Source organism: Homarus americanus, unplaced genomic scaffold (assembly GCF_018991925.1).
Source record: "Homarus americanus isolate GMGI-L3 unplaced genomic scaffold, GMGI_Hamer_2.0 scaffold9948, whole genome shotgun sequence".
NCBI classification, from domain to species: Eukaryota; Metazoa; Arthropoda; class Malacostraca; order Decapoda; family Nephropidae; genus Homarus; species Homarus americanus.
Window position 1 is genome coordinate 24,415 of NW_024710807.1, and position 14,781 is coordinate 39,195.

General features: G+C 45.0%; 1 protein-coding gene across 1 annotated transcript; it reads left to right on the plus strand.

The window, feature by feature from the left end:
* Positions 1–4,771: 4,771 nt before the first annotated feature.
* Positions 4,772–11,785, plus strand: LOC121876667 (leucine-rich repeat-containing protein 24-like; the record flags this gene model as incomplete). Its single annotated transcript, XM_042382425.1, has 2 exons — positions 4,772–7,831; positions 11,659–11,785. Coding segments are annotated over exons 1-2 (1,977 nt in total), but the record flags the coding sequence as incomplete, so codon positions are not given.
* Positions 11,786–14,781: the final 2,996 nt, after the last annotated feature.

Consider the following 14,781-nt stretch of genomic DNA (forward strand, 5'->3'; position numbering starts at 1 on the left):
GTATTTGGTGCAGTGGGTGTAGGTGAGGCTGTATGCTGGGTGTAGAAGGTGTACTGGCAGTAGTGAGTGTACAGGGTGTGTGGTGGGTGTAGTGGGTGTAGGAGGAACTGTGTGGTGGGTATAGTGGGTGTAGGGAAGCTGTGTGGTGGGTGTAGTGGGTGTGGAGAGGCTGTGTGGTGGATGTAGAGGGTGTAGGAGAAGCTGTGTGGTGGGTGTAGTGGGTGTCGGAGAAGCTGTGTGGTGTGTGTAGTGGGTGTAGAAGTGGCTGTGTTGGGTGTAGAGGGTGTAGGAGAAGCTGCATGGTGGGTGTAGAGGGTGTACTTGGTGCAGTGGGTGTAGGAGAGGCTGTGTGGTGGGGTGTGGGGTGTAGGTGAGACTGTGTGGTGGGGTGTGAGTGGGTGTAGGTGAGACTGTGTGGTGGGTGTAGAGGTGTACTGGCTGTAATGGCAGTAGGAGAGGGTGTGTGTGGGTGTAGTAGGTTTTAGAAGTGACTGTGTGTTGGGTGTAGGGAGAGCTGTGTGGTGGGTGTATAGGGTGTACAAGTGGCTGTTTGTTAGGTGTAGTGGGTGCAGGAGGCTATGCAGTGAGTGTGAAGGGGAAGGTGACACAGAGTAGAAGTAAGGAAGGAAATGTAGCAGAGGTGACAAGGGAAGTAGCAGAGTACAGGTGAGGAGAGGGAAGTAGCAGTACAGGTGAGAGAGGGAAAGTGAGTACAGGTGAGAGAGGGAAGTAGCAGTACAGGTGGGGAGAGAGGGAGTAGCAGTACAGGTGGAGAGAGGGAGTAGCAGTACAGGTGGAGAGGGGAGTAGCAGTACAGGTGAGGAGAGGGAAGTAGCAGTGCAGGGGTGGGGGAAGTAGCAGTACAGGGGTGAGGAGGGAGTAGCAGTACAGGTGAGGAGAGTAGCAGTACAGGTGAGGAGGGAGAGTAGCAGTACAGGTGGGGAGGGAATAGCAGTACAGGTGAGGGAGAAGTAGCAGTACAGGTGAGGAGGAAGTAGCAGTACAGGTGGAGAGAGGGGAAGTAGCAGTACAGGTGGGGAGAGGGAAGGCAGTACAGGTGAGAGAGGGAAGTAGCAGTACAGGTGAGGAGAGAGGGGAAGTAGCAGTACAGGTGAGGGAGAGAGTAGCAGTACAGGTGGGGAGAGAGGGGAAGTAGCAGTACAGGTGAGAGGGGAGTAGCAGCAGTACAGGTGAGAGAGAGGGAAGTAGCAGTACAGGTGAGGAGTAGCAGTACAGGTGAGGAGGGAAGTAGCAGTACAGGTGAGAGAGTGGAAGTAGCAGTACAGCAGGTGAGAGAGGGGAAGTAGCAGTACAGGTGAGAGAGGGGAAGTAGCAGTACAGGTGAGAGAGGGGAAGTAGCAGTACAGGTGAGAGGTGGCAGTACAGGTGGAGAGGGAGGAAGTAGCAGTACAGGTGAGGAGAGGGAAGTAGCAGTACAGGTGAGAGAGGGGAAGTAGCAGTACAGGTGAGAGAGGGAGTAGCAGTACAGGTGGGGAGAGTAGCAGTACAAGTGAGAGATGGGAATTAGTAGTTTGGGAAACGTTAGAACAGTCCCACCCGCCCCTAACAGCAATTACAGCACATGATTACAAAAATACATTACAGCACAGTACAGCCTATAGTTACAGCACGTAATTTCACCTGCCTTAACTATTCATTAGATCAGCCAACCAATCAGAGCGCTGGAAAATATAATAGATATTCCAATTCAAATGCAGGAAAAAATGTGAAAGAAAAAACCTCACTACATATCCATCCTCCTGTCTCCTCACCCCTCATGCATCATTCCATCCCTCTTATCTTCCAGTCTCTCATGTCTTTCTGTTTTATGTTAAATCTGCCGAGGAGACTACAGTAAGTCTCTAGCAGTTAATAATGTCTCTCCACTGTCTGGAAAGGATTTGTCTTTCTTATTTGCGGTGACTCTCCTCTCTCTCTCTTAGTATTCTATCTATTCAGCAGCTATTTATACACACACACACACACACACACACACACACACACACACACACACACACACACACACGCGATAAAAAAAGTTCACTATTGTTCATTAAAAGAAACCGAACGAACAGGCGTGAATAATATTTTGGAATATTGTTTGGTGATTACCTCACGATTATACAGCGATCTCTTGAGACTTGTAAAAAAAATCAATATCGCCTCTGTTAATGTGAAGTCTATTGTTTAGTACGAACAAATGATATAAATTGGTACAAAATTATATAAAATGGTACAAATGGTACAAAATGCTGGCATAAAAAGCTACAAATGGTACAAAATGGTATACAAATATCTACCAGATGGGGAAGATAAGTGATCATAGCATAATATAAGTTGGTGATTTACCTACTTTATGTACTCATGTGCAGACACTGTACCGTAGTTTAATTAAATGTGGTTCACTTAGTTCTTGTACTCATCCATCTGTTACTGCTGATCTATTTAATATATATATATATATATATATATATATATATATAATTATTAATTATATATACAATTAGCTCACCAGGCACAGGTCAATCACCCACATCAGGCCTGGGGCGAAGATTTATAATATAATAATAATAATAATATATAATAATAATATATAATATATAATAATATATATATATATATATATATAATCAAGTAAAAACAATATATGTATGTTGTGTTGTCAAAGTAAGAGAAACAATTGAGACCCTGCAATTGTGTGTATTTGAGGCAGAAAGTCAGATCAGCAACCTGGGACTTGGTCACAATTTTTGTGATGCCATATGGCAGCAGGGTCTACCATTAGACAACACATTATGCTTCCAATATTTTCCCTGTTTGGTAGTTGTTTAATTTAATTGATTCAACAAAGACGTGATATGAAGTTGTATGTGTTATCACTATTTATAACTAGATATACAGTGGGGGAGGGGACTCACTATACACCCGTACGACTACAGAAAAATCTTTTAATCAACCTTACCTTGCCGCCCACACTACAACACTAAACTGGCATTACCTATTAGCTGTCGGAAGCATATTCTGAGTGTCCAATCAGAGTATGTTTTTCAAAGAATTTTTAGTCAGTTTTTCCACTGATTGGCTAGTTCAAAATATGGGCGTGGTCACGTCATTTCTATGGGCGGAGCTATCTTCATGGTACCTAGTATAGGCAGAGATCTGGTCACCCATGAGGGGATAACTAATGGTGACGAATTGGGGTAATTGTCGCTACACCAGTACTATACACACACAAGACCCTACAGGTCAATTGGTTCTCGTGAGCGTAGGCGTGCGTGGGCGTCCCTTATATTACAATAGCACTCAGTATAAGGATATATTGATATAAATGGACATTAGAGTTCTGGGAATAGATATTATTAAAAACAATGTCCAGCATTTGGTAAGATTATTTATTTTCTGCACCGCTGTTGGTTCGTAGGTTTGATGACGTCAGGGAACAGATAAACAAAACTGATGTCATTGGTAAGAATTTTTTCTGTGACCTCATTGGCTCGTAGGTTTGATTACGTCACACACAGTCATTATTTTTATTTTTGGTAGTTTAGGTTAAAACAATGACGTTTGCACAGTTAATATTATAAACTCAAGACTGATCCTATTGTAGGGGAAGAATTTTAAATACTCTTATTTAAATGTTATTAAAAATATATTACAACAATGCTCACTGGACTGAGTCCACACACACTGTTGTACAGAAATGTACATGACACACATATGCACATAACCTCACATACACATACACATGATACACGTGTATACATACATAGTTGCATATTCACGTGCACACACATAATACATACTACTTATAAACATATACATGCATGGCTATATAATAAAACATGGTACAGTATATATACTTACGCATGTATACATGTACATATATACGCACGTACTCACATACTGCATACATAACTGATAATGTAGTGTTACATGCTAACTATAATGTATACTTATGTATATTTATTTTGAATGTTACCTCGTTGGTCGTTGTTCTCAACTATTCGGGTAGGTAGTTCCACTCATTGTATCTCCTGTCCCACTATTGGTTAGTAGGTTTGATGATGCCAGAACCAACAATGGCTTCCCCGGTAAACGTAAATATCATCTCGAGCAACACTACCCGGAGAGTTCCGTCTCTCATAATTGTTATCGTTGTTGGACTAATGTATTACTAACTTTGCTACACGCTTAAAGACCTTCGTTGTTGAACCGCAGCAATAACATTATAACAACAACAACAACAACAACCTCACTACAGCCAACAACTCAGTTCTACTTCACAATTTTTTAAAACAATTTTTTTGTCATTATTTTTAAGTTTATTTGAAGATTTGAGTTCATCTCTCTTCCTTCTCTTCTAATAGACCATCTTCACTAACCCCTTCACCAAGGGGCACCACTTTTAATATTCCGTTTGACAAACACCAGACGACATTATTCGGCACAGAGACCCAGTGCAGAATGCTGTAGGAAATTGAATATGTCAAGCAAGACTAATTTGTTTTCTTGGGTCAATATTGACGGTGAAATGCCTGTTTATTTTGGGTGGCCAAATTTTATTGTGATAATACAGCCTGGAATACTACCTGATATATATATATATATATATATATATATATATATATATATATATATATATATATATATATATATATATATATATATTACGAATTATGTGGTTCTATACCCATTCATTAGTTTAAAAAGGTTACCCGTCTTAAGTGCTGTATCGTAACTGTAATATTTTCCTTCTTCTTTTCAGAAATCATTAAGGTCTCAAAAACCCACCGCCTGTGGATATTCCTGCAACAGAAGCAACTCAATAACGCTCCAAGATAATAACAGTCCATTCCAAGCCCCACAACGGGCGTATTCCAGGCCTCACAACGGGAGTAGTCCAGGCCCCATAACTGGAGTGTTCCAAGCCTCACAACAGAAGTATTCCACTCCTCACAACGGGAGCATTCCAGGTCCTACAACGGGAGTATTCCAGGCCCCACAACGGGAATATTCCAGGCTTCATAGTGGGAGTATTCCAGGCCTCACAACGGGATTATTCCAGGCCCCACAATAGAAGTATTTCAGGTTTACAACAAGAATATTCCAAGTCTAAAGCGTGTTCATTCCTAACTTGCAACGGGCGCGTCATTATAAATATCCAGTATATCCAGTACGTACCATTTCTAACATTCTCTTGTAAAATTTCATCTCCATAAGAGGAACATTTTAAGTCTATAACGGAGCATTTTAAGTCCACAACGGCAACATTCCAGTTTATCAACGGTAGTTCACCAAACCTCCAACAGAAGTACCACACTAATTACTGTTATATAGCCGTGATTCAACAACAGCAACACAAACAGTGACCAGTAAAAGTCTTGACAAACTTTTATATTTTGTTACATCAACACAAAAGTTCCGTCAGCTGGAACAAGAATCAATTTACGGTGAGACGATTTTTGAAACTGTTTGTGAAAAGTGGATCTGGACGAGGCAATTAAAGAAGAACGTTTGACAACCGTAGTAAACATACTCGTCAGTTTCAAATTATCATCAATACAAGAGCGCAAGCTGGTCTTTAATATCCAAACAATACTACCAACTCGGTCATTAGCGAGGAAAATAAGCAGTATATTCGGGGGTTTTTTCCGTGTAAGGATTTTTGCAACAGAGAAATTCTCCCCGGTGTGTTTCTAGTCGACCGTATCTGACCTACTTTACGTGGCAGTGTTTCCAGTTTAGTAGACGGTATTTTCTCTCTCGTGGCTGTGTCAGTTGGTCGCGTGTAGGGAGTATAGAGGCAGAGGTAGGGAGACAATCGTATTATTATAGGCAGGACATTCCAGAAGTGGAAGGTAAAAAGATCAAGGACTTTGGGCTTCCTACCGTAACCATGTGGGCGGCGGGAGTGGTTTGGGCGGCATGAGTGAGGTGGCCCTCCCGCCCATTGGTCGCGGCGGCCGTCACCACCACGGACCATGAGCACGACGCCGGGCTCCCGTCCCTCTCTGTGTCAGCCCAGAAGGCGCGCCGCCTTGCTGTGGGCGTGGCTGTGGGCGTTAGCGCTCACCGAGTTCGGGGCGCTGGCCGACTGCCCTAAAGTGTGTGAGTGCAAGTGGCGGGACGGGAAGGAAGTAGTGTCCTGCCGAGACGCGCACTTCATCGATATCCCCCGAGGACTCGATCCTTCCACACAAGTCCTTGACCTCCGCCATAATAACCTGAGAATCCTCCCCAGAGACTCATTCGTCTACACAGGTCTTGTTAACTTGCAGAAGGTTTGGCTCAACTTCTGCAACCTGATGCGGCTGGAGAAAGGCGCCTTCAGGATGCTGAGCAACGTCGTGGAGCTTGACTTGAGCAACAACTTCCTGCGCACTGTACCGTCAGAAGCCCTCATGGACATGGGCGGTCTCCGGGAGCTGCACCTCGCCCACAATGGCCTCAAAGTCATCCCGACGATGGCCTTCGTGCCTACGCCAGAACTAGTGCACCTCGACATTAGCCACAACACTATATCGGTGATCGAAGATGGAGCCTTACGAACGCTTTCTAGGCTCGAAGTTCTTAACTTGTCAGACAATAAACTCGAAACAATGGACGCCAGTGAGCTGATCCCGCTGGCGGTGCTACGGGTGATACACCTTGACGGTAACCCCTGGTACTGTGACTGCCGCCTTAGGCCACTGCGTAAGTGGATGCGGGAACACAACTTAGCGGCGTCGGTGCCCGCCGTGTGTTCTCACCCTCGGTGGCTGACAGGTCGTGACTGGCAACTGTTGGACGAAGAGGAGTTTGTGTGCGCGCCACTGGTGTCAGCCGTGGCCCCCAGAGTACTAGCGGCCGAGGGTGAGAATGTGTCGCTGGCGTGTCGTGTTGAGTCTGAGGTGGAGACGATCGTCACCTGGCTAGTAGGCGACAGTCCTCTTCAGAACACTAGCGAGGCTCAGCGCTACACTGTGGTGGAACTGATGGGGCCATACTACGCTCCATCCATTTCCAACTTGACCATAACAGACGTGGTGCCGATGGACCAGGGCACGTACCGCTGTGTAGCGGAGAACCGGGCGGGGCGAAGGGAGGTGAACCTCACGCTGCAGGTGTCGCACGAGGTGGCCGAGGTGCGGGTCGCTAACGTGGACGACTCGTATATGAAAGGCGGCGTTCTCGGAGGAATAATAATTCTTGTGTGCATCTTATTTATCGTATGTCTCCTCATATATTGTAAAGTACGTAGTAGTAGTCGCCCACTGCGACAAGAGGACGACAAGCTGGTCACACCCCAGACGTCGCGGGGGTCAGAGGGTACCGAACCCCACAAGCTGGCCGGGTACCACATAGTGCCCACCAACGACCTGGAGGACCCCCAGCCGTCAGCAAGAAGATCACAACAAACACAGTCGTCTTGGATGCTCCACGAGGCGACAATTGATGACTACCCCCCCGGGAAGACCCTGGAGAAGGGCGGCGCGGAGGGACATCGTCAGGAGAGCGTCGAGATTCCCGTGACGTTGCCAACGGCAACACCCAGCAGCGTCTCCTACGTGGAAATCCCCAAGTCAGGTGTCGGGGCGGTGAGAACCACCCTAGAGGACCCTGCACGGTGGAAGGACCACCTCATCTACCACAGTAGGGACGCCATCTTCTACAGGATGTGTGGCCGCTCGTCGTCCCAGGTATCCGTGGGCGTCAGTAACAGTGGCCAATACCCAGACTTACTGGATCTGCCGCGGTCACAGCTGCAGCAACAGCAGGAGATGCAGCAGCACTACAGCAGCCGTCTGCCACTCCACACACTCAATCCGTCCTACTGCACCCTGCCCAGAACGTGAGTATAACATCTGTCTAGCTATCCGTCTATTAACTCATACAGCTGTCTCCATCTACCCCATCAAACCCCAACCCACCATCTACCAGAGTATTTATCACTGAGCTAACTCACTGTCACTGCATCCTCTCACACACAAAGGAAACAAGAAAATACCATGTTTCCAATGCACTTGTTACATGGAAAGCGTTGTTTTATAAATTCACAGTCAAGATGTTTGTGTTTTCCCTGGTTCTCTTCTTCGTTATATATATATATATATATATATATATATATATATATATATATATATATATATATATATATATATATATATATATATATATATATATATATATATATATATATATATATATATATATATATGTGTGTGTGTGTGTGTGTGTGTGTGTGTGTGTGTGTGTAGTGTTCTGGTGAGGCACAGCAACACCCACAGGTCATGAGATACGTACCAACAGCACAACTCAAAATACACGGCAGCAAACACTTTCTAGTCTATAATTTATGAAATATGTACAATGCAGCTCCCCAGTGAGTGTGTGTGTGTGTGTGTGTGTGTGTGTAAGACCACACACACACACACATGGAAGAAATTCGTAAGCAGGAATTTTTCCTCCCACAACGACCCATTGTTCAAGACCGATCATAAAAATCTTCCTCAGTATCCCCCAACAACCCCACCCCAGCCCACCCCAGCCCTCCCACTAACCCCAGCCTCCACCCACCCCATCCCTCCCACCGCCTATCCCTCCCACCCAACCCAGCCTCCCACTAACCCCAGCCTCCCACTAACCCCAGCCCTCCCACCCCAGCCCTCCCACCCACCCCAGCCCTCCCACCAACCCGTCCCCTCCCACCCACCCCCCAGCTCTCCCACCCACCTAAGCCCTCCCACCCAACCCAGCCTCCCCCACCCGGCTTTTTTCTTTTTTTTTTTATTAGAAAGGAGGGGTGAAAGAAGATTATAGGTGGGGGAAGGAAGTTATAGTTCGGAAATTGAAGAAATTTAGGAGGAGGTAAGAGAGGGCGGGCTGACCGCCTAGCTAAGCTAATAGTGTGTTAGGGTTGCGTCGGGTCAGTTACTGTCTGTCGGTACAGGCACTAGACATCCTACCCTGTCCCATATATGGGTGTTTTAAGGGTCTTATTTCATATTCCGCCGACCCAACTAGCGGATGCTGGTCTAGGGAGGATGTCTATTGCCTGGCCGTGTAGATCAGGGGGTGGAAATGGACCTTTTGAGATTTGGTAACTTTTTGGGAACCATGAATTTGTTGTTGTCGTTATCTGGTGGGAGTCTTTGAAGGAGTTCTTGCTCTGATAATTTATTAGTTCTCCACGTTATGTTGCATTATTTTTACTGCATTACGTAGCGAGTCCATTGTATCTTGTTTATGGTTTTAGGGGGATCTCTCAGATTCGTGGTTTTCTCTGTGCGTCCATTTCTCAATTTTTTTATCATCCCAACGGATGACTTTTGGATACAGTTTGTTAAATCGACCTGTTTTTGTATAATGGCCTCGTGGATGTCCTCCTCGGAAGTGGGGTGGTCGTACTTCCATTTCATCTTGTACTCAATTACTCCTCTAACGACTTCATCACGTGTACAGTCCTCGTTGATGTGGTCTGGTACGTAGATGCTTAGTTTCAGTTCTTTACCTGATAGATCGCTTGGAGTCCGAGAGACAGGTATCATCTCCGGTGTGGGTACTTGTGCATCCACACCAGAGCCCACTGATGTCTCCTCTGTGAATGTTGGAGATTGGGGGACAAGTATCATCTCCGTTGTGGGTACTTGTGCATCCACATCAAGGGCTACTGTTGTCTCCTCCGAGGCTGAGGATGTTGCCCTGAACAGTTTTGGGATGGGCAGACTGTGGTGGCATAAGCAATTTTTCGAGTATTGTTTGAAAGCAGCCTGGGTGCAGAACATCCTCCTCACGGGCGTGTTTGACAATCATGCTGGCTAGTATGTCACGGTCATGGAGGTATCTGTCTCTGGCATTCAACAAGACTGTAGAGTCTGTAGTGGCTGCAGGGACCATAGTGACTGCAGAAGTCGGGGTCCCTACCAACACTACATCTCTGTATGTCCGTGCAGTGACTGCAGGAGTCGGGGTCCCTATCGGCAGCACAGCCTTGTATGGTGATACTGATGTTTTTGTGGCTTTTTGTTGTGCTTCCTTGATTTTTTTCCTTTCTTTTGGGACAGTTCATTGACATAATGCTGTGAGGCCCATCACAGTTAAGGCATTTGGAACAGATCTTGTATTCCTTGGGTTTGGGGCAGTTCACACTATCATGATCCTCAATGGCATAGCACCTGAGGCAGGTACGTGTATGGTGGTACTGTTCCTGTTGTATTTGGTGGTACGGTATGCTATGGGTGAATGCGAGGAGACCTGATTTGGTTGCTTTTTCAGCAACCTTGGTGCTTTTGAACTGAATTTTGATTATGCATTTGCCTTTTTTACTGGTGAATTTTTTGACATAGTCCACCTTGTTCTTCGCCCAAGCGTTTTCTTTTTCAATCGCTGCTTTTATTTCCACTTCAGACTCTTCGTGAACGGATTCATCCATTTGGAAGCAGAGAACAGTTCTTTTAGCCTTCAAAGCAGGAGGCAGGATTGGGTCATAGTGCTCTTCCTTTAGATTGTCTATACATCTCTGGGACAAGAGGTCATCCAGGTCATGGTCATCAAGCATGAGCATGATGAAGCCATCTTTTGCTTCTATTACGTTCTGGTACCTGACATTGTGTTCGCAAGCAATTTCTGTCTGCTTCCGCTTGGTGGACCTGTTTGGTGGCCTCTGGTCTGTGATTAGTATTTTCGCTTTGACAGTCATTATTGCTTGTTTGAGTGAAGCACGATAGATCGGCGCAAGTTATGTGCGTAGCCGAGGACAGTGTATAGCACTGTCAGTCCTACGTTACCTATGCCGGCAAGAAAGGGGGCTGGGATATCAGTTGCCCCACTGTCTTGGTTGAAGGCTTAAAAGACCACACGGGCAGTTCACCCCCAAGAACAGCAGTTTGGTATGGCGAAAAGAAGAGGTTAAGAATTAGATTTGAAATGGTGTACAAGTGTGTGATTGTGGCACCCGACTCCAACCCTCTCAGTCACCCCACCCACCCCAGCCCTCCTAACCCTCTAACCCCCCTCCAACCCTCACACACACTCCACCCCAAATAAGGACCTCAAAACACCCATAAATGGGATAGGGTAGGCTGTCTAGTGCCTAACCTACAGACAATAACTAACCCATGACACAACCTTAACACACTATTAGTTTAGCTAGGTGATCAGCCCGCCCTCTCCTGCCTCCTCCTTAATTTCCTCAATTCCCAAACTATATCTTCCTTACTCCACCTCTCATCTTCTTTCACCCCTCCTCATCTCAACTACCCCAATCCTCACACCTAGCCCATCCACCTATACCCTCCCATCCACCCTAACCCTCCCACCCTCCCACCCACTGCAACCACCCCATCCCACCCATCCCAACCCTCCCATCCACCCTAACCCTCCCACCCTCCCACCCACTCCAACCACCCCATCCCACCCATCCCAACCCTCCCACCCACCCCAACCCTCCCACCTACCCTACCCCAATTCTTCGGGAAAAGTTATCCTCCTTCTTCCCTCATCTTTCTCTCTCTTTTCCCCTTCACTTCCCATCCCTTCCTTCCTTCTTTTTACTCCCCAACAAATGAATACATACATACATACATACATACATACATACATATATACATACATACATTCCTGTTAGTCCAATAAGCCAACTTCATGACGTGGTACCCATTTCTCTCCCGGGTGACACAGGAGAGCCAGGGTGAACAGTGATGTATCTACCAGGCCAGATAGAGAGGCGGGGAAGTCCGGACTGCACACTACCACCACACAGCCGGCACCACCACCCCCACTACAGCCTGACGAGTGGCTCATATGGGTGAGTCACCTCTCTCTCTCTCTCTCTCTCTCTCTCTCTCTCTCTCTCTCTCTCTCTCTCTCCCTAACAGTGGACAGCGGGCGTACATTAAAGTGTCCATCTCTCTCACAGATCATCAAGTGCCCTCAATTTGGCCCTAAGTGAAGCGGCCTCACACGCCTACGCTCACCTACCCTCGCGTGGGCGGCAACCCTTCCCACCCACCATGCCCGTTATGGCCGCCCACAATCCCCAGGACCTACACGAACTGATTGCCGCCCACAGGTAAGGGCTCGGGTGGCGGGGGGGGGAGTTATACTGACTACGTAGGTTGGACTGCAGACACTGATATACCGACACATTGCCCTAATATACTGACACATTGCCCTGTTATGCTGACCCATTGCCTTAATACACTAACACATTGCCCTAATAATCTGACACATTGCCCTAATAATCTGACACATTGCCCTAATAATCTGACACATTGCCCTAATAACTGGACATTGCCCTGTTATACAGACACATTGCCCTATTTTATTGCCTAATATGCATTGCCCTGTTACTGCAGACACATTGCCCTAATAATCTGACACATTATACCTGTGTTGATACATTGCCCTAATAATCTGACACATTGCCTAATAATACTTGATACATTGCCCTAATAATCTGACACGTGCCTAATAATCTGACACATTGCCTAATATACTGACACATTGCCCTGTTATGCAGACACATTGCCCTAATAATCCTGACACATTGCCCTAATATACTGACACATTGCCCTAATATACTGACACATTGCCCTGTTATACAGACACATTGCCTTAATAATCTGACACATTGCCCTAATATACTGACACATTGCCCTAATATACTGACACATTGCCCTGTTATGCAGACACATTGCCCTAATAATCTGACACATTGCCCTAATATACTGACACATTTCCCTGTTATGCAGACACATTGCCCTAATAATCTGACACATTTCCCTAAAAATCTGATATATTGCCCTAATAATCTGACACATTGCCCAAATATACTGACACATTGCCCTGTTATGCAGACACATTGCCCTAATAATCTGACACATTGCCCTAATATACTGACACATTGCCCTGTTATGCTGACACATTGCCCTAATAATCTGATACATTGCCCTAATAATCTGACACATTGCCCAAATATACTGACACATTGCCCTGTTATGCAGACACATTGCCCTAATAATCTGACATTACTGACACACATTCTGTTATGCTGACACATTGCCTAATAATCTAACATTGCCCTAATATACTGACACATTGCCTGTTATACAGACAATGCCATTTACACATTGCCCTAATAATCTGACACATTGCCCTAATAATAACATATGCCCTAATAATCTGCACATTGCCCTAATATACTGAATACATGCTCTGTTAGACACGCCCTAATAATCTGACACATTGCCCTAATATACTGACACATTGCGCTGTTATGCTGACACATTGCCCTAATAATCGACACATTGCCCTAATATACTGACACATTGCCCTGTTATGCAGACACATTGCCCAATAATCTGACACATTGCCCCAATACTGACACATTGCCCTGTTATGCACACACATTGCCCTGTAATAATCTGACACATTGCCCCAATAATCTGATACATTGCCCTAATAATCTGACACATTGCCCTAATATACCAGACACATTGCCCTGTTATACAGACACATTGCCCAAATAATCTGACACATTGCCCTAATAATCTGACACATTGCCCTATACTGACACATTGCCCTGTTATGCAGACACATTGCCCTAATAATCTGAACACATTGCCCTAATATACTGACACATTGCCCTGTTATGCAGACACATTGCCCTAATAATCTGACACATTGCCCTAATAATCTGAAACATTGCTCTAATATACTGACACATTGCCCTGTTATGCTGACATATTGCCTTAATAATCTGATACATTGCCCTAATAATCTGACACATTGCCCTAATATACTGACACTTTGCCCTGTTGTGCTGACACATTGCCTTAATATACTGACACATTGCCCTAATAATCTGATACATTTCCCTAATAATCTGACACATTGCCTTAATATACTGACACATTGCCCTAATATACTGACACATTGCCCTGTTATGCTGTCACATTGCCCTAATAATCTGATACATTGTCCTAATAATCTGACACATTGCCCTAATATACTGACACATTGCCCTGTTGTGCTGACACATTGCCCTAATAACACACTGAACTAGCTAGGATATCCCACCGCTTTCCATATTAAGAACTAAATGTAGGTTGTTAGGTGATACTATCTGCTAGTCACCTGTGAATTAACTGTATGTTGTCAAGTAATACCACCTGCTATTCACCTGTGACCTGGATAATTAGTAATCCACTAGTTCACTGTAATGTAATCGTGTGGTGGTTGTTGTAGTTTGTGATCTTCACCACCATCACACTGGTAACTCTTATAACAGCTGTGTAGTTGTTTCATAATACTTAATGTTCACACAAACACTATATGGCCTTCTTATTTATTCACCAAAATATAAGTACACTATGTTATCATAATGACTAATTAATAGGTAATAGGAAACTGTCACAGAAGGAGAAAATTTTGGAGGTAATTTACAGAGGTTCTTTAACACGTCTGTTGTTTGAGATACTTAGGGCGGACAGTTGGTGATGACCTGTGTACGTCAGAGGTGAGAGGAGGACGCGGGAATGTTATCCAGCACGTGGGAAGGAAGTGATAATCTATGATTAGTTACCGATTATCTAGTTAATTAGGATAGTATAAGTTATACTACTGATACATGTAAATAGGCTACATATACTACAGTCTATATGATGACAGGCTATAACAACATTACCCTTATATAGAGATATTGCCCTTGTATAATGTCACATTGCCCTAATATACTGACATCGACATTTTATACCGACACAATGCCCTATTATTCTGACATATTGCCCTTATATACGGGTG